General features: G+C 54.1%; 2 protein-coding genes across 2 annotated transcripts; one reads left to right on the top strand and one right to left on the bottom strand.

Moving 5' to 3' along the window:
* Positions 1-1,382: 1,382 nt before the first annotated feature.
* On the bottom strand, positions 1,383-15,153 carry CCDC15 (coiled-coil domain containing 15). The gene is made up of 11 exons (XM_064397523.1): positions 15,094-15,153; positions 14,446-14,586; positions 12,683-12,832; positions 11,703-11,867; positions 11,009-11,074; positions 7,672-7,821; positions 6,481-6,600; positions 4,711-4,814; positions 2,670-2,840; positions 2,446-2,594; positions 1,383-1,775 (listed from the first exon to the last, which is right to left on the bottom strand). Exons 1-11 carry the CDS (start codon positions 15,151-15,153, stop codon positions 1,669-1,671), a joined length of 1,383 nt encoding a protein of 460 aa, XP_064253593.1. The 3' UTR covers positions 1,383-1,668.
* Positions 15,154-16,128: 975 nt separating this feature from the next.
* HEPACAM (hepatic and glial cell adhesion molecule) lies at positions 16,129-22,413 on the top strand. Its single transcript, XM_064397628.1, has 7 exons — positions 16,129-16,619; positions 18,824-19,165; positions 19,375-19,656; positions 19,762-19,855; positions 20,372-20,445; positions 20,586-20,656; positions 20,740-22,413. The coding sequence occupies exons 1-7, from the start codon at positions 16,535-16,537 to the stop codon at positions 21,025-21,027; spliced, it is 1,236 nt and encodes a 411-aa protein (XP_064253698.1). The 5' UTR covers positions 16,129-16,534; the 3' UTR covers positions 21,028-22,413.
* Positions 22,414-22,536: the final 123 nt, after the last annotated feature.

The raw sequence follows: 22,536 nt of genomic DNA, 5'->3' as shown, positions 1-22,536 counted from the left end.
CCGGGCACGGCCCCGGCTCCTCGGCCGCGAGGGGTGAGCGAGGCTGTCCTCGGTGCCTCTGAAACAAACACCGCCTTCACATCGGCTGGAGGGAGGGGACGGCCGCGCTGGGCAGCGGGAGGCGGCGCAGCCCCGAGGGGACCGAGCGGCCCTTTTCGTGTGCCCCCGGGCTCTGTGGGCTTCCCCGGTGCTGTATGTTCCAGCAGAAAAAAAAAAACCAAAAAAACAAAAAAAAAAACAAAAAAAAAAAAACCAAACAAACAAAAAAAAAAAAAAAAAAAAAAAACAAACAAAAAAACCAAACACCACCTGGATTTAACTTTTCCACTCCCATCCCAGCAAGCCCCAGACGGGCTTCACTGCCCTGACGGTGACTGAGCTGCCCCAGACATGGCTCGGGTTACTGCCAGGGATGCCGGGAGTCCTTCTCTCCTCCCCCCCCCTTTCCAAGTATCCCATTTGTCTTGCTCGGGGCAGGCTGAGGATGAGGAGCCACAACAGCTGTATTTATTGCTTTAACTAAGCCCCGAATCAGCCCACAGCCCCTTTGGGGGTCACTCCAGAGAGGTAGGAACAGGGGTCCCCAGGGCCTGAGCAAGTTCCTTGGGGACTTGCCAAGGAACTGCTTGTCCTCAGCTGCCCTAGCACTGAAATCAGTTACAAGAAACCCATTTACAGCTTTAGCCCTTTGCTTCCTTGCCCCCTCACGGGGCAGATCCTGCCCTTTCCAAACCCACTCCACCACCCTGAATTAGGGCTGCAGCACTGACGCAAGCAGCTGTTAATAAACAGCATTAGCCACCGCAGATCCCTCAGTGAATGATTCTCCAGGGGGAACAGAGGAGCAGTCCCTGGCTCTGTGCTACCTCTGGACCGGAGGTGGGTTTGCTTTGTGCCCAATGGGATGGGAACAGGGAAAAGAAATGATCCGGCACGCTCGGCCACCCATCCTTCCTGCCGTGGTTAATATTGGAGAGGGAGGCCAGCAAGGAGTAAATATTAATGAGAGGGTATGGAGTAATCTCTGCCCAGCACCATGTTACCTCACCACAGGCAGTTCTGGGCAAACCCATCTTGCTCCAGTCACTCCTGCAAAGGTCTGAAAATTTTTTTACTAGAAAAATGCTCCTTCCTTTCAGGAGCAAAGTAGAGGCTATGGGAGTGTGGGTCAGGTACAAAGCTGTGGGGGTGTTTCTGGAAGAGAGGCCCTCACACAGAAAAGAAGGGAACAATATATACCTGGCTCTGGAAGGTGATCCAAGTGGCAGGCAGAAGCCCTAGGAAAGGGAAGGGAGCAGGGAAAGGTTAGAAATCCTCCCCTAAGAGATATGACCCCTGCCACCTCATCTCTCCTCCTTTCACACTTCAAATGAGACAAACAATCTTTGAAAGCAGTTTATTCCACAATAATGATTAGTCAATAAGAATATCTAGTCAACAGTCAGCTACTGGAATGCAAGTGCCTGCCATAAACCAACTCCACAGAGCAATTGCTTCCTTCACCTCGACCATCGCCCCGGCCAGCTGCACCCCTGGGGCAGAGTGGGAGAGGCACAGCACAAGCCGGGAGAACAAAGGTGACACCAAGGTGACACCGTCCTGGCAGCTGGCGTGGAGGGGCAGGCAGGACACGGCACAGCCCCGGTGCTGGGACACGGAGCTCCTGGGTCACAGGCGCTTCCCCGAGCGAGCGCAGAGAGCAGCCACGTCCTGGAGAGAGCGCGTGGCTGCGTGGGCACAGCAGGAGATCACCGAGTGCAGCGCCTGGCTGTAGGCTGAGCAGGACAGGGACACAAACACTATCAGGGCATGAGAGTTGCACTTATGGCCCGAAACTGGGCTTGGCTCTAGCCTTTCACCAGAGCAGAAAGGCAGTGATTGGGGTTTAAGGGAAATCGACATGCTTGCAGTTTTCCACACACCCATTTGCACACTCTGCACACCAATCAGTACACAAGCCAAAGATTATTTTATGAACCCAAATGTCTCTATTTTCCCTTCCAGATAACTCCCAGTTGCCCAGTCAGGTATTTTCCCAAGCTGTGCTCAAGGTCAGTGCACTCCATCACCTAAGGAAAGCCATTTCCATATCTTTATGCATCCTCCTAGCAGAAGATTCAGCATTTAAGGCAAGGGGCTTTGTGTCCCTAATGAGATGCTTTACAGCATTTTCCTCGTGGCTGTGTCCATAGCTACATGTGGCTGTGTTACAGCTGTGTAATTTAAAATATTGTAGGGGCTGGTGCTTTACTGAGGATGCCACTACACTCCCTAAGGGACAGAGGTTGGGTCAAGCACCAGAGCCCCTGACTTGCCCTCTCCAGAGCACATTTGGAGGAGCATCTCTGCACAGCAGCCCAGGAGCATGGAAACACCTATCCTCGTTTTTGTTCTTCCTGTATAATCAGGCCCAGGTGTCTCCTCTCTGAAAGCAGGAGCTCCTACCTTTGTGATTTTTGTAGAAGACGCAGTTATTGGCACAGGTGTCCGGGTGGGAATCCCAGAAATCAGACCCACAGGAACACAGTGGGGGCAAGTCAATGTTACAGAGTTTGACTTTCTCCCTCATCTGGGCTCTCAGAGCTTCAACATACCTGCAAGGGATCAAACATTCACCGCTGGCAGTGACACCTGTGACACCTCTGCACAGGAGCACAGACTGCCTGTACCTCCTGTGCTCCTTATCCCGCTGCTGTCTGTCCCTCACTCTCCTCTCCTCCAGCTGGAGCTGGGCCAGGGCTTCCCAGGTTGCCTCTCCTGGGGAGGGCTCTCTCTGCTCAGCCATGTCTTGCATCCTCTGCTCCTCTGCCCGGCGCTGATTCTCCTTCTGCCTCTTAATCCTGCAGGGACACACGTGCTCAGAGAAGGAGTTTTCCATCCCAATTTCCATTCCTGGCTCTGAGGTGAGGGCACAGGAATCTGGGTGATGCTGCTGCTTTCAAAGGCAGAAGTAATTCTGCACTAATCACAGCATTAAATATAAATAAATATAAACCAACATATTGGCTTTAAACATAAAAAAGCTTCCTGAGCCTTCATTCTTCCTCTCATATGGCAACACCAGCCTGTGAATGCTTTCCTGCCCTCAAACTCTTCCTGTCTGCCTGTTTTCTCACCATCCTGGACTTCCTCTTCCAGCTCCTTCCTGCAACACATCCACACGTGCTCCTGCCACACACAGTTCCCCAAAGCTGCACTTCTGTCCTTAAACAAAGCATGTAGGCTGGGCTCTTTAATACCCCCCAGGAAGCACCAACACCTTGGCTTCCCAGCTTCCCAATGTTTCTGATTATGGGGCAGCTTGGATCCTTCTGTGAGCACCTTTCAGGACAGGGCAGCATGACAGGCCTGGGTACAGCAGAGACATTCCAAGGATCCCACCTTTACTCCAAAATAGTCTTTAAAATGTACTTTTAACCAAGTTTTCCTCTACTTCCTCAGTCTCCCTTGCACCTACGTGGCCCTCCAGCCCTTTAGTGGGACCTGGGTTGTGTAATTTCCACCAAACACAACACACATTCCCCTGACAAGCAGCAATGGCAAAGCACAAAGACTTTACACCAAAGTGTCTGACACTTTATTCCCAAATGCAACAAGTGTCCCACGCCACTCCTGGCCAGGGGGTATTAAAACCAAAATGAAGGCTGAGAAGAAGCCAGGACAAGACATTTCAAACCTTACTTCATGTAAGAGGTCAAATCTTTACATCCAGAAAGAAAATGCTGAAGTTCACCTTCTCTGGTTGAGTTATAAAATTGGAAATGTTTTTTAAATGAAATGTAGAACCTTAAGTACAGCACTATAAATCCACTCCAGAAACTGAGGCCAAGGCCAGCTCGGGGCTTTACACCCCGTAATTACAAACCCAGCTCCCCTCTGCACACACTCCAAGTTAAAAATCATAATAAAAGGGTATTGCACTAACTAGGATTCCCTGGGGCCTTGCCAGCATTCACAGGGTAGGACTAGCTCTCCCAAGCTCCCAAGTGCCACTGGAATGTCAGGATGTAGCTAAAGGAGCCACATCATCAGCACTGCTTTAGACTGGAAGTTTTTCCCAAAAAAATGCCCATGAAATCCTGCCCTGTGGTGCCTGTCCCACTCCCCCAAAGCCTGATAACAGAAGAGCCAGGATGGTCATTCAAAGGAAAGCCAGGGAAAAAACAAAAATTAGAGGAGCTTTCCTATTGTGCTGTGAATTTGCAGACCTTCTCCTTAATCAACCCCTTGACAGGAGAAGCTGAGAACTCCAACACAACCGATACTTTTACACAGATAGCAAGTGTTCAACTCCGGAACAAATGCCTGTAAAATATTTTATTACACTGTATAAGATTTTATGGCCACGAGGGTGAAGGGTCCGATATCAAAAATGCCAGGGATGGTCACAGCTTAGCACAACAACATAACCTCACCCCGAAGTTTCTAAACACAGCCTTAGGTTCCCAGAGTCATGGTTTGGGAAGTTGCACCTCTTCCAGTCCCATGATTTAGCTCCCAACTCCAAAACAAGCTGCACAGGGAGTTCAAAACTAGACACAGAAGTGCTAAAGGACTCACCATGGCCCAAGGGTCTCTGCTGGGGGGTTGGCTGTGTGAATCCCACCCCAGGGCGTTACACATCAGTGCCTGGCTTACACCACACAAACCCACAAGACTTTTCCAAGCTCCTGAAGGGCCCTGATGGAGGAGGAGTCCCCCCAGACTCACCGGGCGACTCTCTGCTGCCGCTGGTGCTGCCGCCGGTGCTGCCGCGCGCGCTCGCGCTCCAGGGCCATGCAGAGGCGCCGGCACCGCAGGAACTCGCTCTGCCGCTGCGGGGACAACAGGGACACTTGGCAAGGATGCCTGGGATGGACACCCAGCGATGCCACTGCTCTGCTTCATCTCTGGAAGGTGGAACCTCGCTCTTTCCCCAGAAGACCCTCAACACCTCTGAGCGCACATGACCCAGCACTGGGAAGCTGGAGAGATGGCAGCAAGGTTGGAGAGACCAAGTCATCCCAAAACACTGGGGAGCTTTGTACCAGCATCCCTCCACTGACACTGCCTATGGATGGCAGCTCTGCCACCTGGCAAACTCCTAAATTCCCGCTTTGCTGAGGGGAAAAGAGCCAATTCCAACTTCAGCCTGCTTGAATTTGGAGCCACCTGGATACTGGTGTTCCCCTGCAGTGCACTGGAACCCTGTTATCTCCTCCAAAAGATGACAGTATGACACCAAGCTGGATTCTCTACTTGCAGGAGAGCCACCAAGGTGGCAAAACCATTGCTGAGACAAACCCAGGGGCCCTGCAGGGAAGAATTCCCATATGGATACTGAGGGTTTAGTGTCTGGGCTTTGGCTGATCCCACTGACGCAGCAAGGGCAGGGAAACCTCCTGGCTAAAGCTCACATCAAAATCCCTCCTGCTGTGGGGTACAGAGATAGTTTGAGCTCCATGGCTCCCTAAAGTTCAATGCACAGATTTTTCCTCATGAGTGCCATAACCTTTGGGCTGAGTTTGTCCACCTCCCTCAATGGAGAGAGCCCAGCACAGCTGGAGATAAAGGAGGAGGAGAAGAGATCACCAGGCTGCCAGTGAAGAAAACCGGATGGAAAAAACCCAGGCAGAGGAGAGTTCTGCAGAACCAGTTATCTTGGATGGATCAGAGCCAAGGAGATTAAAAGCAAGAGGAAAGGGAACAGCAGGGTTAGGAGGAGCAGCCTGAGAAGCCCCAGCTGTTGTTACACTGGCGAGAAACCACAACCATATTTGGGATCAGTTGGGTTGAAAACATTTGTAAGAAACAAAAAACATGCAAATTGTTCATAATTTTACACTGCAAACTGCAAGAAAGGTGACAAAAGGAGAGAGAAATGTTCTCCTTCATGGCAGGAGGAAGCAGGAAAAGAAAAGTCACTGGCTTTAGGCATCCAAGAGAAACATCATCACTCTGTATAATTGAGATTAGCATGAGCCAAACTGTCCAAACTGTCCAGGACACAGGCTGTAAACCCTCACTGTGAACTCATCCACTTGGCCTGCAGGCTGAGCTTGAGGCTATTCCCAAAAGCAAAGAGACCTTTATATTCCAGTCTTGTATTTAAACAAGATAAAGTTGGCTTTGTTCTTTCTTTCTTTCTTCTTTTTTTTAAAGCATTTTTGGCAGCGTCTTGAACTTCTTGCAACTACAGCAAGCACCCCATGGTTTTGCCAGGCAGAATGAAAGGAGCCTGTTTCTCCTTCAAATTTCTGTTGTTATTGAGATCCTAGATTTTGTAGGAGGAGTAGGTAACAGTTCCACTTAGTCATGACAGATTTTAAAAAATAACCTGGCAGCTTTGCCCAAGCCCTGAGACCAAAAGCTGACAAACTAAACCCAGTAGGGGTTTCATACACCAAAGCTCCTCTGAGGTTTCTTCTTAGAGCCAGCAGCATTCCTAACACCCAATCTCTTTCACACAAAACCACAAGGGATTGGCTCCCCTGGACAGACCTGCTTCCTGGTTTCCTCTTGGTCAACACCAGCCCAGAGTTTGAGGGGAGGTTGGCATTCACTGTGTGGCCTCCCAGGAGGCCCAGGCAGGCTGGAGTCCTTCAGTGACCCACCACAGACCTGAGAGATAATGGAAGGGAGCAGCATCAGCACCACCACAGCTCTTTCTCATCCTCCCCCAGCAAAATGCTCCTCACTGGAGGCAGGGCCTCTGTGTGATCCCTCCAGACCTCAACGGGATGACCCACCTTGGAATGGCTTTATCTGGGGTCCAGGTTGGCTATCAACAGAAGAGATGTGCCACATCTCAACATAGGAGTCTGAGCACCAAAGCTTTGTGAAAACACCTCTAAAGATATCCTTGGAGGAGGGTTCTGGCTTATGAACCCTCCATATGGCATATGAATGCACATCTCCCCATCCCAACTTCTATTACGAATTCCTTTTAGTGTGAAAAAAAGCCTAAATGTAAGGGCAATTCCACAGCCAACATATCCCAAAACCTCAGTGAAAACCTCAGCAAAAACTTCTGCTGTGTCCCCATCTGCCCAGCCAGTATTTCTGCTCCGAGCTGGACTAATCCCCAGCCAAAGCTGGGCACACACTGCCACAGCCATAAAGCCTCTGCCAACCACCCCAGGCAATCAGGATGAACCATTTCCACCCCCAGATGCTCAAAAACAGCTGCCTGAAAACAAAAGAGGAAGGATAAGTACATCAAGCCCTCCTCAACCCCTCCTAGGGCAGGGCCTGCCACCCCCAGGCACAGGGATTGCCACATCCATCTCCTTCACCTGATACAAAGTTGGTTGGTTTTTGTTTGGTTTTTTTTTCCTCTTTTCAAGGTTTCTGATTTGATCTCTTTTGATCTCTTCCACCCTCAGGTCTTTCTGCATGGTCTGAGCATGGCTCTGGGTATGATGTGACTGCATGCCCTGGTTTCAGCTTTCACCTGGGCAGCTGCCAAGTGGCATCACAAGCAGGCAGGAATCCAAGGCCATGGAAGCAGGGGATGGCAGTGCCAACCTCACTGAGCTCCAGTACTGCTTCCAAGCCCACTTTGAGGATGGTGGGCTTAGGAGTTAAGCAGGCCTGAGGGAGCAACTGCCCTACTCCAAGAGCAGCCTCTTCCAGACACCAAAATAGATCTATGATCTGGACCACTTAAGACCAACTCTGCATGAGTCTTACTTTTTCAAACTGAATTTTGATGTAGAAGTCATCATCCTGCTCAGTGCCACGTGCAGCTGTGCCCTGCTCCAGCAGCTCAGCAGGCAGATCGTGGTGTCCTGCCAGCAGCAGCTCCTCACCCTCCTCCATGGCCAGGCAAGGGTCTGGGTCCTGGAGAAAGGAGGAAATGGGTGTAAACATGGAATTGAAATCTGGCTGCTTTGGTGCCAAGGGAAAACTGCACCCCCTTGGAGCAGCTTTAACACACAGGAGGCTGTGTGTGCTGTCACTTGGATTGATCTGGCAGCACCATGTGCTCAGCAGCACCATGGGCCACCAGAGCTGGGAAACAGCAATGTAGCAGGGTGACTGGAACTGTGCCCTCTCCAACTGCAGAGGCAGTGGGACAGACGTGGGGTGAAGGGAGAGCAAGGCAGAAACCTCTCCAGGCACTGTCTCACAGTGGCAAGGAGCTGGAGTCTCTGAGCGACACCGAGTACAGAGCACACTCCTTCAGATGGGAAGTGGGCAGGCTCCCCAGTGGCAATCCACAATATTTTGAGAGGCAGCAGATTGTTTGCTACAAAATAAAGAATTAAAATGCCAGAAGCAAGCTTGAAGCCAGCATAATTTTTTTCCCTTGCTTTCTTTTTTTCCTTCAGCATGCTGGGAAGGGAAGCACAGGACTGCTGACAGAGGGAAAGGATGGATCAGTATGAGAGCAGATGATGCCAAGAATTCCCTGATATGGCTCTGCTGCTGTTGGGGAAGGACAGAGAATAGCCTGGAGTCAGTCTGAACATGGAATTATTTGATAGGCACAACAGGAACCACTCCATCAACCCCATTATGACAGAAACACCACAGAACAGCTGCTTTGGTAAGGATAAGGGAATCGAGGGAAGGGTTATTGCTTTCAAAGTTGCTCTGGAGCACTGAAGGCAGAAAGACATGACACTGTGGAAAAACAACACCAACTTGGTGGAATGAGACACTGGAGAAAAGAATTTGGTTGCTGCCTTGCTGGGGAGCTACAGCTGTCCACCAAAGCCTGAAGGCAGAGACTCAGTAACAGGATGAGCTGGAACACTGGACAGGTCATTTCCAGGCAATTACCACTCCGGTATCTACTTGGGAAAGCAGGCAATTAACTCCTTGGATGCTTTTAACCTGAAATCTTGCCGGGAGAGAAAGAGCAGCAATCTTAGGAACATGGATTATTATCACAGGGAATGCAACACTTTACAGAGAGAAAGGAAAAAGAAGAAAAATGCAGAAAACAGGATTGAGGGAAAAACCCCAACTTTCCAGCCAAAGACTTGCTTTGAGTTAGCAGCAGTAGGAAGAAGAATGCTGGGACTATTCTTGGGAAGAAAAAGTCAGTTTTATTCCTAAAGCTGAGGTTTTTAAGGAGGATGGACCTCCCCTGGGCCACTGACAGAAGCAGAAGCTAAGGTGCAAACAGCTCCCTGAAATCTAGGGAGGTCCAGATTATCAGAAAAGGGCCTAAGGAGTGTCTTTATTTAAAGGGGAAGAAAAGGAAATACCAAACAGGAGATTTTAGCCTCAAGAGTTTAACTGTGACTTTTCAAAACACAGGAGGAAATCACCTTGCAAACTATCTGCAAGCCACAAGAAAACAAGATAAGCAGCCACCAGCATAAGTTTGTCAAGAGTCAGGCCAGGATAAACTGAATGTCTTCCACAATAGAAGGAAGAGGCCTCAGGCAAAGAGCAGCAGAAGACTCTAGGGTTCAGCTGAGCTCTTGACATGGCCTAATTCAACACTGGGGTAAAGCAAAACCTGTTAGATGGAAGTCTGATGTGGGATGCACAAAACTGATTAAAAACATGGCCCAGATTTGGTCTCAGGAGTTCACTGCACAGAAATAGGGTAAGAACTAGGTGGGCTCTGCTCTTTGATTTCATTGTCAGCCTGGATGAAGGAAGAAAGAAGCATTTGATTAAGCTACTGACCCCACTTGCCTTGTAGAAGTATTGGGTGAAAAACCCTTGGGATAAAACCAAAGAAATGGGCTGGAATACAAAGCTCAAGGAAATCCAGGGAGCACAAAAGCACAGGCAGCAGTACCAAGGGGGTCAGGTCCATGGTTATGTCTGTGGCAGCCTTTTGCACCTGAAGAGAAGGGAACATGCTGCTCTCCTGCCAGGCTGGGAACATGCCAAACCTTCATACAGGGAGAGATTTAGATTAATATGGGAGCTTTTTTCTCCTCATATATCATGGAGTAATCAAACAGAGCAATGCAATGAATCAATATATTCCTCCCAGAATAAATCAGGGAAGCTGTTAAACTTCCTCATGTAGATTAACTGTAGGTGCAGTGAGGCTGGGATGGGAGGATGGCCCCAAACCCCTCCCAGTGTTTCTCACTGCTGTGGATGACTTGTCCAGGACTCCCACGGATCTCCTGTAATCCTCTGGCTCACCTGGGCAGTGACTTCATTATTTATGTGAGGTCATAAATCAATTTATCTCACTGAATGCATTAGAAGCTCGAGCAAGAAGGATGTTTGCTGTTGGAAACAGGTAACAAGGTTTTTGAGACTGTAATTATTGTGTTTCTCTGAGTCCTATTTGCAGAGCTGACTGACTACATCAGAAATCCAAGAGTACAAGGAAAGGGTAGTTTCTAGATAATCAGAAAGATCTACTTCACCTTTGGTGAACCTGAAAAAGAGAAGAGAATGAAGATTTACAGGATGGGCAGGAAACTGGCTCCAGAGGCAATAAGTCAAAACACCAGGCTGGGTTGCTCCTGATGTTCTGTACATCAGTTTAAGAAAGGTCTTGGCATAGAGACCGGGAAAATAGCTATAACACAAAAGTGGTCTTGAGAACTGAAGGAGCAAAAGCAGGGTGAAATTCAGCAGCACAAAAGGTGGGACTGACCTCCTTCCATGCACTGTTTTGAGGAAAGCAGCTGCATACCAACCATTCTCTACCAGAAGCCAGCCCGAGGTGAGGAAAAACCCTCCAGATCTTCGCCACCCACACAAAACAAGCAATTGATGCAATGGAAAGAGTTGTTGAGGTTTGAAGAAATAAAGGCACCTGAAGGGAAGGCTGGTCATCACATTCCTCCCAGATACCCAGATCACAATCTCAACCTTTAAAAGTCAATTTTGCATTCTTGAGTTCATCTCAGAGATGTTTTCACACACTTTATCCTGCTGCCTTCTCTGAAATGGGTTACCCACAAGGTGCATTAGGAAAGCAGTTTATTGCATTCCTGCAGGAGAAACTTCCTGAATTATGTTTTGGATTTGCTAATTAGAGCCAAACTTAGAGCAGTTTGCAAGGTGATTTCTCCACCCTCAGCCCAGCCCTGCTCACCTGCTGCCGGGCCAGGATCCTGCGGGAGGCCAGCCTGCGGCGCACCTGCTGCACAGCCCTGCTGAGCTGGCCCGAGACAGGCAGAGAAAACAGCACAAGGTCAGCTGCACGCAGACATCTCCAGCCAGTCTGCTCCAGCCAGAGCTCCACCAGGGCAGCACCACCCAACACACAATCAGGCTCTTTCAGAGCTGCCCCAAGGTACCGAAATTCTGATCCCAAAACATGCTGCTGAGATACCAGATCACAAATTTTCTTGCTTGGTACCCAGCCAGAAGTGATTTTCCACCCCATGGTGCTTCAATTGGAATAACTCCAGCTCCTAGGTGAGCGCACAGGCTTTCTAAACCACCAAATGCACCATAAACATCACCATTAAAAAAAAATAAAAAAGCTTAAACAGTCCTGAAGGCAGGTTTTCCCAGATTTCGGGCTGCACGAGACAAGCTGCAATGAGGTGGCACCACCTAGTGCCTGCCAGCAGCCAGACCAGTGCAGCCACAGCATCTGGGAGGAGCCACCCAGCTGGATGCTCTGAGCACCACAGCGTTCAGGGTGACAGTGGAGCTAACGTTTAATTCAATATCTAAACCGAAATACGAGGGATGTGCTGTAGATGAAAAAAAGAAAACATGGCCCGTTCCCCATTCCAAACCCTGAGGATCCAATGGAAGCACAGGAGGGCAGGGCTCACCTCGGCAGCTTGCTGCTGGAAGGGCTCCCCATGCTCCTCCTGTGGCTGGGCTGGGCCAGAGCCAGCGCTGGGGGCACAGATGATGGGAGCAGGGAGGCTCTGGAACAGGCACGTGTTCTTCCAGGGGGTCGAGTACTGCACAGCAGCACAGCTCTCCCTTTCCACCTGCCAGGAAAAAGCCACAGGGACCTCCAGCCATGACCCAGCAAGATGTCAAGCGTGGTGACATTTCACCACCCTGGGGTGAAATTGCTTGGGAGGGAGGTTTTGGCTCTCCATGCTGAGAATACAAAGAATCATCAGGTTCTTTGGGGCTGAGGGCATTTGCGGGCTTCCCGCTTGGAGCTGGCAGAGTTACATGAGGACATCCCCAGCCAGCCATGGAAACAGCCCAAACTCCCCAAGGGTGGCCAAGGCTGGTGACATGGCAGTGCATTCTCTTTTCTGCCACAGTCAGATCCTGGCAAGCCTCCCCAGCGCTTGTTTGAGAAGAGAAAGAATTAAATATATTCACAGGATAATCCAAAACAAGCCCGTGGGGGAAGAGGGAATGTGGAGACAGAGGGAAAGTGTTGCTTGAAAACTACTTGGCTGCTCTGGGAAAGGGATCGGAAAAGAAACTGCAGAAAAAGTGCTTTGCTTCAAAGGCAGCCAGGACACATCCACATCATTCCCAACTCCTGCCTGGCTGTTTTTTAACTCCACAGGCAATTCCACAGAGAGTTTCAGAACTCTGTTCCGCTGTTGCCTGAAGGAGCCAGCAACCTTTCCCTGGGGAGGCTTCAAAGCATCTCCAGCACCAACCAAAGCGTCACACCGACCCAGCCTGGACACTGTTTGCCACCACAGGGTCTGGAACCTCAGATTTTCTCATTTTTTCTCATTAACACCTTGACTTAAGGTGTTGACTTAAACACAGTGTTCGGGTTTTTCCCAGTTTATGCTGTGTTTGGAGTTTCTCCTGGCAGAGCCTCACTTACAGCTTCGTAGGCCTTCTGCAGCTCGAGCCTGCGGCGCAGCCTGGCCTGCCGGTTCACCCGCTGCCTCACCTCGCCCTGGAATCTCCTCAGGCTGGCTGCCTTCCTCCGCTGCTGCTCCTGCAGCTCCTCCTCCACCCGGGACGCCGAGGCCTGGGCAGGTGGAAGCAGATTTCACCAGGGTTTTGCTACCCTGCAGCATTAGAGCAGCCCGTGTCCCTGGATTCCCTTTCCCCCCACCCGGAGAGAACAGGCAGACAAGCAGCACCCACAGCAAACTTCATGTTTTGTCTCAAAATATGTGGAATAACAGCTTGGACAATATCCACTGGGTTATTATGGGCTGGATTGAGTCTGACCAGAGACACAGAGCATGCACACCTCTGCCTTTACCTCTCTGCAACACACAGGGAAGGAAAGAAAAAGGAGACCCTCGGAGCAGCTCCCAGCTCCTGCTCCCATTAGAGGATGCTCAAACAGCCAAAGCCTGGATCCCAAAGGAACAGGCCAGCCCTCCACCCTGGTGATGTTCTGCAAGGCTGGAAGCACATCAGGGAAGCAGCTCACAGAGCACAGCACTGCTTCAGAATGCCTTTACCCTCTGAAGCAAAAGATTAAGAGCAATGACCTGAAAAACCCAAAAATCCCATTTTGTTTTCTTTGCAATTCTGCCAAGCAACACCACCATGGCTTAAATTAAACCAGCACTGCTCTCCTGGCTGCAAACACAGCAAGAGAAACCAGAGACTGAAGGGAGGGAGGGAGGAAACGGGTGAGGCCCAAGATGAACTTGGAACAGCAGGGCCAGCAAAGCCCAACAAAACTCCAAGTTGGGGAGAAATCTGCATTTTTAGGGATGAAACCAAGACAGTGCTCCAGAGATCAGCCCAGTGCCAGCTCAACCACTGCCCACCTCAGCAGCAACTCTGATGCATGAGGCATTACTATGGATTAATTAGAAGTGTATTAAATAAGCTCAGATAACCCTGGGCAGCTTCATTCACCTCTGGAAGCCTCCCATGGGGAGCCCCAGGAGCATCCAGACCCCCTGAAGCTGGTCAGGAAAAGATCAGCTCCCCCAGAAGTTTCATAGAGCCAAGATGGAAGTCCTGTGGAATATGGAGATGATTGATTTCCATAAATTACCTCAGCCTTTCAGGATTTAAATTACAATATAGAAATAAATCATCTCAGAAGGGCAGGAGATTCTATAATGTTCAGACATTAATTACAGGGGACTGAACTCATCATCCAATATTTAATGCACTTTTAGTCCTCTTAGAATAACCCTCAAAACAGAAATCCCTGAGATAAGCATCCATGAAGATTTCCTTATGTGTTTCTAATGGGGTACAGTGGAGATTGGCTCCAGACCCTTAATTTTATTTTTTTTTTAATCAGCAACACAGAATAAAATCTCAACTCCCTGACATCCTTAAAGGATGAGCGGGAAAGCAAGAAGCAGCACTGGCTGGGTTCCCCACCTGACTGATGTTTAAAACTGATGCATTTCTCCTCAAAAAACACAGTTTATTAGAGGGGAACCCACTCAGAGAGATGCTGAGGGCTTGTGCAAAGGGAAGGCCAGACTACATGGACATCACAGCGGCTTCTGACCCCGCTAAATCACATTAAAACAAATTATTATTTTTAGGAGCCACGTTTCTGTCTGCCCTCGGGCTGTGAAAAAGATCCCTCCTGGCTGTTTTACCGGCACCGCGAAGGGCTCGCGGTGGCCCGGCAGAGGGTGCCCCGGGCGCACTCACAAAGGCCGGGCTCTGCCGCCCGGGCGCGCTCTCCACCCAGGCGCCCACGGCCGCCACGCTCTGGTTCCGCTCGGCCAGCACCCGCCAGCCGCGCTGCTGCCTCCGCGGGGGCGGCTCCTCCGGGGGCGGCACCATGCCGGCCTGGGGACGGGGACAGAGCTCAGGGTGCGCCGGCACCGCAGCCCGCAGCCTGCCCCAGCAGCTCCCCGCTCCGACCGGGGACCCCGGCCCGTGGCGGCGGACAGCCCCCTGCCCGCTGACAGCCCCCTGCCCGCTGACAGCCCCCTGCCCGCTGACAGCCCCCTGCCCCGTCACTGCAGCCCCCTGCCCGCTGACAGCCCCCTGCCCCGTCACTGCAGCCCCCTGCCCGCTGACAGCCCCCTGCCCCGTCACTGCAGCCCCCTGCCCCAATCCCGCAGCCCCTCTGCCCCACCACTGCACCCTCTGCCCCGTCACCGCAGCCCCCTGCCCGCTGAAAGCCCCTCTGCCCCATCACGCCAGCCCCTTCTCTTCCCTCCCCCCGGGTACCCAGCCCCGCCGCACCCCCCTCCGGCTCCCCCGAGGGTCGGCTCCCATCCCCCGGTACCCCCCGCTCCGCCGCCCCCAGCCCAACCAGCCCCGCCCCAAGCACCCCCTATGCACCCTCACCCGCCTCGGGCCCATCCTCCCGCATCCCCCCACCGCCTCCGGAGCCCGCTGCACCGTCATCCCCCGTCACTCCCCGCCATTCCCCGCAGCCCCCCGGGCCGAGCCCCCGGGCCGAGCCCCCGGCCCGCCGCAGCCCCTCAGGCCGCACCAACCGCCACTTCCGCCGCCACCGCGGCTTTGAATCCTGGCGCCACTTCCGCCGCACGGCCACGCCCCGGCAGCCCCGGCCACGCCCAGATCGTGCTCTGGTCACGCCCCCATAAGGCCCGGTCACGCCCCGGTCACGCCCCCGTGCTCCCCGGCCACGCCCATCCTTGCCCCGCCTCGCCTCAAGCCCCGCCCCCCGCCGTAGCCAACCGCAGGCCGCCCCAGCCCCGGCCCCTCACGGCCCTGGGGTCACCGGTTCGAGTCCCGCCTCCGGTGGCAAGGGGGTGGAGGAGCCGTGTCTGCCTCAGAGCATCCCCGAAACTGCCCCCTGAGCATCCCTGGAACACCCCACACAGAGCATCCCCGTGCCAGTCGCTCCCTAATATCCTCACCGCACCCCTGACCCTCTCCGAGTGCCCCCTTACCACATCTCCACACAGCATCCCCCCAAAGACCCCCAAAGCACCTGCCTCCCTTAAAGTCTCCCCAAAACTCCCTAAAGCCTCTTTCTGTAGCATCCCCCTGCACCATCTCCCATAACGCGCCGCCCCCAAAGCATCTCCCCCCCTCTGGGACGGGATGCCTGGGGGCATCGACCCCTTTGGGGGGCCAGGAGACCCCCGGGGGGGTGGGCGGTGGTTCTTTGGGGTGACGAGCCTGGCAGCGCTCGGGAGGGGGGTGGGAAATGGCTCCGGGCATCCTGCCTCGCATCCCGCTGCCCTATTCAGCGATGCCCGGGGAACCAGCGCTAATTGGCATGGAGCTGGAATGGAGCCTGGATGCCACCGGGCTTCCTTTTAGAGCCTGGGAAGAGGGGGGGGGGAAAGCGGGGGGGGGCTCTTTTGGGGTGGGGGTTCAGCTCTGCAAAATACCCCTCCTAAAGAAAACCCCAGCTTAGCTGAATGGGGCGTTCAGAGCCCAAAATCCCGCTGGGTGGCCCGCGGAGGGGATGGCAAAGCTCAGCCATCGATGGGGTGATGCTCCCCCACCCCAAGAGCGTCCCGGGGACCGGGAAAACATGGAACCGGGGGTCTGTAACCGGGGAAAAAATTGCAAATCTGAGTGGTTTTTCCTGAAATAAATGTCAGCTCGAGGCCTCCGAGGAGGCGAAAGCCGCCAGGACACAGGGCTCTATTGAGAAAGGAGAGAACAAAAAAAAAAAAAAAAAAGAAAGAAAAAAAAAAAAAAGAAGGGAAAAAAAATAAATTAGCCGGGCGAAGCGCCAAGCCGGGAGCTCCGAGGGACGTGCCCGGAGTGGGGAAGCGGAGCGATTCGGGGGGCGAGCCTGCCCGAAATGTGGGGAGCGCCGGCTGCCCCGCGGGGCCGCCCCGCTCCCCCCTGCCTGCTGCCGCTGACCTGGCTGCTGGCGCTCCATGCAGGTAGGGAGTTTTCCCATTTTTTTCCAAGGTTTTCCCGTTTTTTCCACGGGTCTCGGGGGTATCCAGGTGGAGGATGAGGGCCGGGGGGGTGGTGAGGGTGGTGAAGCCCGGTGGGGGGGTTGGAGGGAGGGTTGTTGCGCTGTCGAGCGTTACCCTCTGCTTGGGAGCTGGGAAAAAAAGGGGGGAAAATAGGAATGAAATCTGGGGAAAACGCTTCTCTGGAGCCAAGCAGGTCCCGACGTGGGGGAGGATTTGGCACTGCCCCCAGCCTGAGCTTCTCCCCAGTTTTTTTCCTCCCCAAATCCCATTTTTTCCTAATTTTTTAGCATCTCCAAATATTTTTTCTTACCCTTTCTTCAGCTTCCCTTAAAAAGTCATTTTTCACCCCATTTCTTGGCTTGCCTCATCCCACTGCAACCCTGGTTTTCTCCATAATTTTTTCTCTAAATTCTCACTTTTGGGAATTTAATGAGCCCCAAACCATCCCATCCCAGGTCTGGCAACGCAGAAAACCACCTTCAACAATTTTGTTCCATTTTACCAAAGTTTGCACCCAAAAGCAGCTCTGGGCAGGCCCCATTTCCCTTCAGATCAGGAGGATGGATGAAAAATAAAACCAACTGGGCTCTTTGCTGGCTTTGATTCAGACCCTAAAAACAGCCAGGGCTGCAGTAAGGACACCCCAAAAAATACTGCAGGGCTTTTTTTTAAAAAAAAATAGGGATTTGTGACACAAAATAGTGTGAAAATGAGGATTTTTTTAATGGGCTTTTTTCAACAAAAGCCATTGAAAAGGGCTGGGAGATCTCCATCCTAAGCCAAGGATGCTGTAGGAAAATCGAACACTTCCTAGTTTATTAATGAACTCCCAATTTTTTTATTTTTTTTTTTTATCCAGAGTGGAGAAAAAATTAAGAATAGGGTTAAAAAAGGGGAAGAAACAGTTAAAGAGCGGCGGTTTGGCGGCGCACAGGGAGGGGGCAGGGATGCATGGAAGGCCACATCCCCATCCCATGGCCTGGCCTTCCCTGTGGGGTGAGGGCTCCCCTAAATTTGGCGAGTCGGGGCATGTTTGTGGCGCTGCCGGGGAGGACGGACGGACGGACGGACGCTGCATACCAATAGGTCCCATGACTTTTCGGGCTTGTTTAAGGCCTTTCTTGCTCCCGCTTCACCCGGCCCAGCTGCTTTTCCCACTCTGCCCTCCTCTTCAATGTGGGGTTTGTTCGCTGTGGATGACGGGGTCCGGATGGGGGGCTCACGGATGGGACCTCTGGGATGTCAGGACGGGGACGCTGAGGTATTTTGGGCAGGGAGAATGTTTTGGGGAGTGCCCTCCGCCAGAAAATCATGGTTTTTCCCTGCCTTTTTTGGCTTAGAACCAGCGATGAGGAGCAATGCACGTGCACAGACTCTCGTGATGCAGTTTTGCATCTGAGGGGGCTTTGTCTGGACAGGAGCATCCACTGGGGGTGGGGGTGGGATACAAAATCCTTCCCCCCCACCATTTTTGGGGGAATTAAGGTATCTTTGCAAAGCATTCCAAGCACTGGCATCTCTCACTCCCAGGCGGTTTTTGCAGGGCAATGATACAGCTTTGCCAAGGGTTGCATCGACTCGCCTCCCACCCCCTGCATTTTTGTGAGTGATGTGTGCATTTTTGCAAAGGGTTGCATTGACCTGGCTGCAGGAGCACTCTCCCTGCATTTTTGGGGTGTGATAGATGAATTTCTGCAAAGGGTTGCATTGACCCAGCTGCAGGAGAGCTCCTGCCCAAGCCCTGCACATTCTGGGGACACCACGTGCATTCTTGCAGAGCCCAGCAACAGGAGGTGTGCCATCCACTCCCCCTCCTTGCATTTTTGGGGTGATGCATGCATTTTTGCAAAGGGTTGGTTACACTGACCTGGCTGCAGGAGCACTCCCACCCCCAAGGCAGCTTTGGGGGGTGATGATGCATCTTCACAGGGGGTTGTATCAACCCACCTCCCACGCCCAAAGCAATTTTGGGGGTGATTCCTTGATTTTTAGAATGTGTTGCATTGATCTGCAGGAGGGCTCCCACCCCTCGTGCACTTTTGGGGTCTCACGTGCATCTTTGCAAAGATGGAACCAAGCTGGGCGCACTGGGGGTGCCCAGCACAGCTCCAGCTTGGGGTTTCCCCGTTTCCTCCACGCCCCACTGTCTCTCCCCACACCCCAAGGTCTGCTGGCAGGGGTGAACATCACCAGCCCCACGCCGCTGGTGCGCGGCACGGCGGGCAAGGCGGCGCTGCTGTCGGTGCGCTACGCCAGCGCCAGCGCCGACAAGCCGGTGGTCAAGTGGCAGCTGAAGAGGGACAAGCCCGTCACCGTGGTCCAGTCCATCGGCACCGAGATCATCGGCAACCTCCGGCCCGACTACCGCGACCGCATCCGCGTGCTGGAGAACGGCTCGCTGCTCATCAGCCCCCTGCAGCTGGCTGACGAAGGCGCCTACGAGGTGGAGGTGTCCATCACCGACGACACTTTCACCGGCGAGAAGACCATCAACCTCACCGTGGACAGTAAGGGCACGAAGGACGTCCAGGGGAGACTGGGTTGTCTGTGGGGTGTCTTCCCTGAGCACATATTGGGAGGGCTTTCTCCAGCTGGAGGTGGTTTTGGGGGTTTCAGCCACCTCAGGCTGGTGGGTTTTGATGTCTCTCTTCCTGCCCCCTGAGCCCATCCATCCCCTGAAAAGTGGCATCACCGTGGTTCCTCTACTTGCCCACAGTTCCCATCTCAAAGCCACAAGTGCTGGTGGCCTCCTCGACGGTGCTGGAGCTCAGTGAGTTCTTCACCCTCAACTGCTCACACGAGAACGGCACCAAGCCCACCTACACCTGGCTGAAGGACGGGCGGCCGCTGAGCAACGACTCCCGCCTGCTCCTCTCCCCTGACCAGAAGATCCTCACCATCACCCGTGTTCTCATGGCCGACGATGACGTCTACAGCTGCCTGGTGGAGAACCCCATCAGCCACGGCCGCAGTGTCCCCGTGAAGCTCACTGTTTACCGTAAGCCACCCTTCTCCCCTCCACACTCCCAGGTTTGGCCGTCCCTTGCAGATGCTCTCAGCTAAAATTTTTGGGGGGCCGTCCCCCCTCACTCCTCTTCTGCAGGCCGGAGCTCTCTCTACATCATCCTGTCCACAGGCGGCATCTTCCTTCTTGTCACCTTGGTGACAGTTTGTGCCTGCTGGAAACCCTCCAAGAAGTATGTGGGGCAATAACATGGGAGACAAAAGGGGTTGTCTCATCTTGTCCCATCCTGTTTTTTCCCATTTCCCAATCTCTTCCCATCCCATCTTGTCCTTACCATCCTATCTGTCCTCATCTTGACACATCCTACCCTATGCAATGTCAAGATGTGCCATGCCGTGCTATGGTGTGCCATGCCGTGCTATGGTGTGCCATGCCATGCTATGGTGTGCCATGCCGTGCTATGGTGTGCCATGCCATGCTATGGTGTGCCATGCCGTGCTATGGTGTGCCATGCCATGCTATGGTGTGCCATGCCGTGCTATCCCGTCCCATCCCATCCCATCCCATCCCATCCCATCCCATCCCATCCCATCCCATCCCATCCCATCCCATCCCATCCCATCCCATCCCATCCCATCCCATCCCATCCCTGCAGTACTCGACCCTCCCCTGGATGAACCACAGGCAGTTCCCCACTGCCTCAAACACGGTGCCAGCACTGCCCCATCCATCCCCTTTCCCTTTCCAGGGAGAAGCGACAAGCAGAGACACAGCCAGCCTCTGACTACGCCGAGCAGGACGAGGAGCGCCTGAAGCACGAGGGTGAGTGCTGGTCCCGGCGGGCTGGGGCACACACACCAGTGCTCCGGGCACACACACCAGTGCTCCGGGCACACACACCAGTGCTCCTGGCACACACACCAGTGCTCCTGGATGCTGAGCAGCACCTTGCTTCCCCACAGCCGAAGGCATCCCCCGGAGCGGCGAGCACGAGCGCAAGAACCCGGTGGCTCTGTACATCCTTAAGGATAAGGTGAGAGCCAGCAGCACGCCAGCAGCGCCCCAGCAGAGGCTCTCGCACACGCCCCACGCTTTTCTCCTCTCGTCTTTGGGCAGGACTCGCCGGAGGCGGAGGAGGATGCCCTGCCCGAGCCCCGCGGCGCGGTGGAGCCCGGCTACACCAGCTCGCCGGTCCCGGCAGCCGGCCGCTCGCCGGGGCCCGTGGGGCGCTCGGCCCGGCGCTACCACCGCTCGCCCGCTCGCTCGCCCGCCTCGACGCGGACGCACAGGTCCCCGCCGGGCTCGCCGGCGCGCTCCCGCGGCGCGCCGCGGCTGCTGCGGACTGCCGGCGTGCACGTCATCCGCGAGCAGGAGGAGGCCAGCGCCGTGGAGATCAGCGCCTGAGCAGCGGACTGTGCGCGCCTCGGTGGCGGCGGGCAGGGACAGCAGCACGGCCACCGAGCGGGCGGGGACACCGGCACAGCCCTGCTGCCGCCACTGGGCGTCATTCTGCTCGGCGTAAAGTCACTAATTTCCTATTGATCCCACCCGGAGCTCCCCTCTTCCGTCCCCCGCCTTCCTGGGGCATCGCTTTAATGGCTTTCTCGCCGGGACGAGTGTGCAGGGAGCGTGCAGGAGGCACACGCGTGTGCAGAGAGAACACGCAATCAGTGCACGGAGAGAGTGTGCGGGGGGTGCATGGAGCGTGCAGAGGGAGCGTTGGAGCACTGCACGCGTGCATGGAGCGTGCAGAGGGCGCATGGGCTGGGCACACGGGGCAGGCACGAGGGTGTGCACGCAGCGTGCGAAGAGGATGCACAGAGCTTGCAAGAGAACCCCTGGAGCCCATGGAGAGAACACACACGGAGCAGGCAGCTAAGGGTGCACAGCGTGCACAGAGCATGTGTGGAGTGTACAGAGTGTCCACTGAGCCTGCACAGCCTTTGTGAGCGTGCCAGCCCTGCGTGTGTGTCCCAAGCGTGCACAGAGGCCGTGCAGAGAGCGCCTGTGCAGCGTGCAGGGAGTGGGGAGGGAACACACACGCAGCATGTGGTGAGTGTGCAAAGAGGGTGAGCAGAGAGGGTGTGTGCAGTGCTTGCACGAAGCACACACAGAGCGTGCGTGGCGTGCGTGGAAAGAGCGTGCACAAAGCGAGCAGCTGAGTGTGCTCAGAGCACGTGCAAGAGTGAACCTGCAGTGCTGGCACAGGGCACGCGTGGAGCCTGCAGTGAGTGTGCAAAGAGTGCGTGCTGTGCTTGCACAGGGTGTGTGTGCTGTGTGTGGAGAGAGCGAGCACAAGGCAGCTGAGCATGCTTGGAGCGTGCACACGCACACGGGGAGCACACACACTGCACGCCCAGCCACCCTGCCTGCACACGTGTGTGCAAGAGCACGGTGCCCGCCCGCCGCGGCACAGCCCCCGTGCATGGAGCAGGACATGCACTGGCACACAAGGGTGCAACACGCAGAGGCCACCCTGGTCAGGCAGTCTAAACAGGGGGCTCCCTCCTGCTCCCCAGCTCCCCAGCTGCCATGTCCCCTAAACGTGGGCTGGAAGCCCTGGTCCAAGCACTGCCCCTCTGCCATGGTAGGATTTTCTGTGAAAATCCCCCGGTTTTGGGGCACACGGCGCTGTCTCTCCCCAAGCCTTCACGGGAAATAGGTTTAGGATGAAAAGCAGAGAGCGGCCGGCCAAGCGAGCCGGGCCCTGGGGCACCCGGGGTGGGTGCCGGGGCACCCCGGAGTGCTCGGGGTGCACTACTAACCAATAAACTAAACGTACTACCCGTCTGGTGGTGGCACCCTTGGGTGTCTTTGTGGGACAGGGGTCCCCCAGGGTGGGGGGACACATGAGAAGTGGCTGACAGGTAAGACCACACAAACCCAGTACACCTGGCTGGCACTCAGACTGGC

This window comes from Passer domesticus, chromosome 23 (genome assembly GCF_036417665.1).
Source record: "Passer domesticus isolate bPasDom1 chromosome 23, bPasDom1.hap1, whole genome shotgun sequence".
Taxonomy (NCBI): Eukaryota; Metazoa; Chordata; class Aves; order Passeriformes; family Passeridae; genus Passer; species Passer domesticus.
This window is presented reverse-complemented; position numbering and strand designations above follow the sequence as displayed.

Coding starts and splice junctions, on each gene's coding strand:
- HEPACAM (XM_064397628.1), top strand. CDS start 16,535: ATGTGGGGAGCGCCGGCTGCCCCGCGGGGCCGCCCCGCTCCCCCCTGC. Junction 19,657..19,761: donor CGTGAAGCTCACTGTTTACC/GTAAGCCACCCT, acceptor CCTCTTCTGCAG/GCCGGAGCTCTCTCTACATC. Junction 20,446..20,585: donor GGAGCGCCTGAAGCACGAGG/GTGAGTGCTGGT, acceptor GCTTCCCCACAG/CCGAAGGCATCCCCCGGAGC.
- CCDC15 (XM_064397523.1), bottom strand. CDS start 15,153: ATGACGGTGCAGCGGGCTCCGGAGGCGGTGGGGGGATGCGGGAGGATG. Junction 12,833..14,445: donor GGCGGCAGAGCCCGGCCTTT/GTGAGTGCGCCC, acceptor CCACCTGCCCAG/GCCTCGGCGTCCCGGGTGGA. Junction 7,822..11,008: donor GGATCCTGGCCCGGCAGCAG/GTGAGCAGGGCT, acceptor TCCTTTCTCCAG/GACCCAGACCCTTGCCTGGC.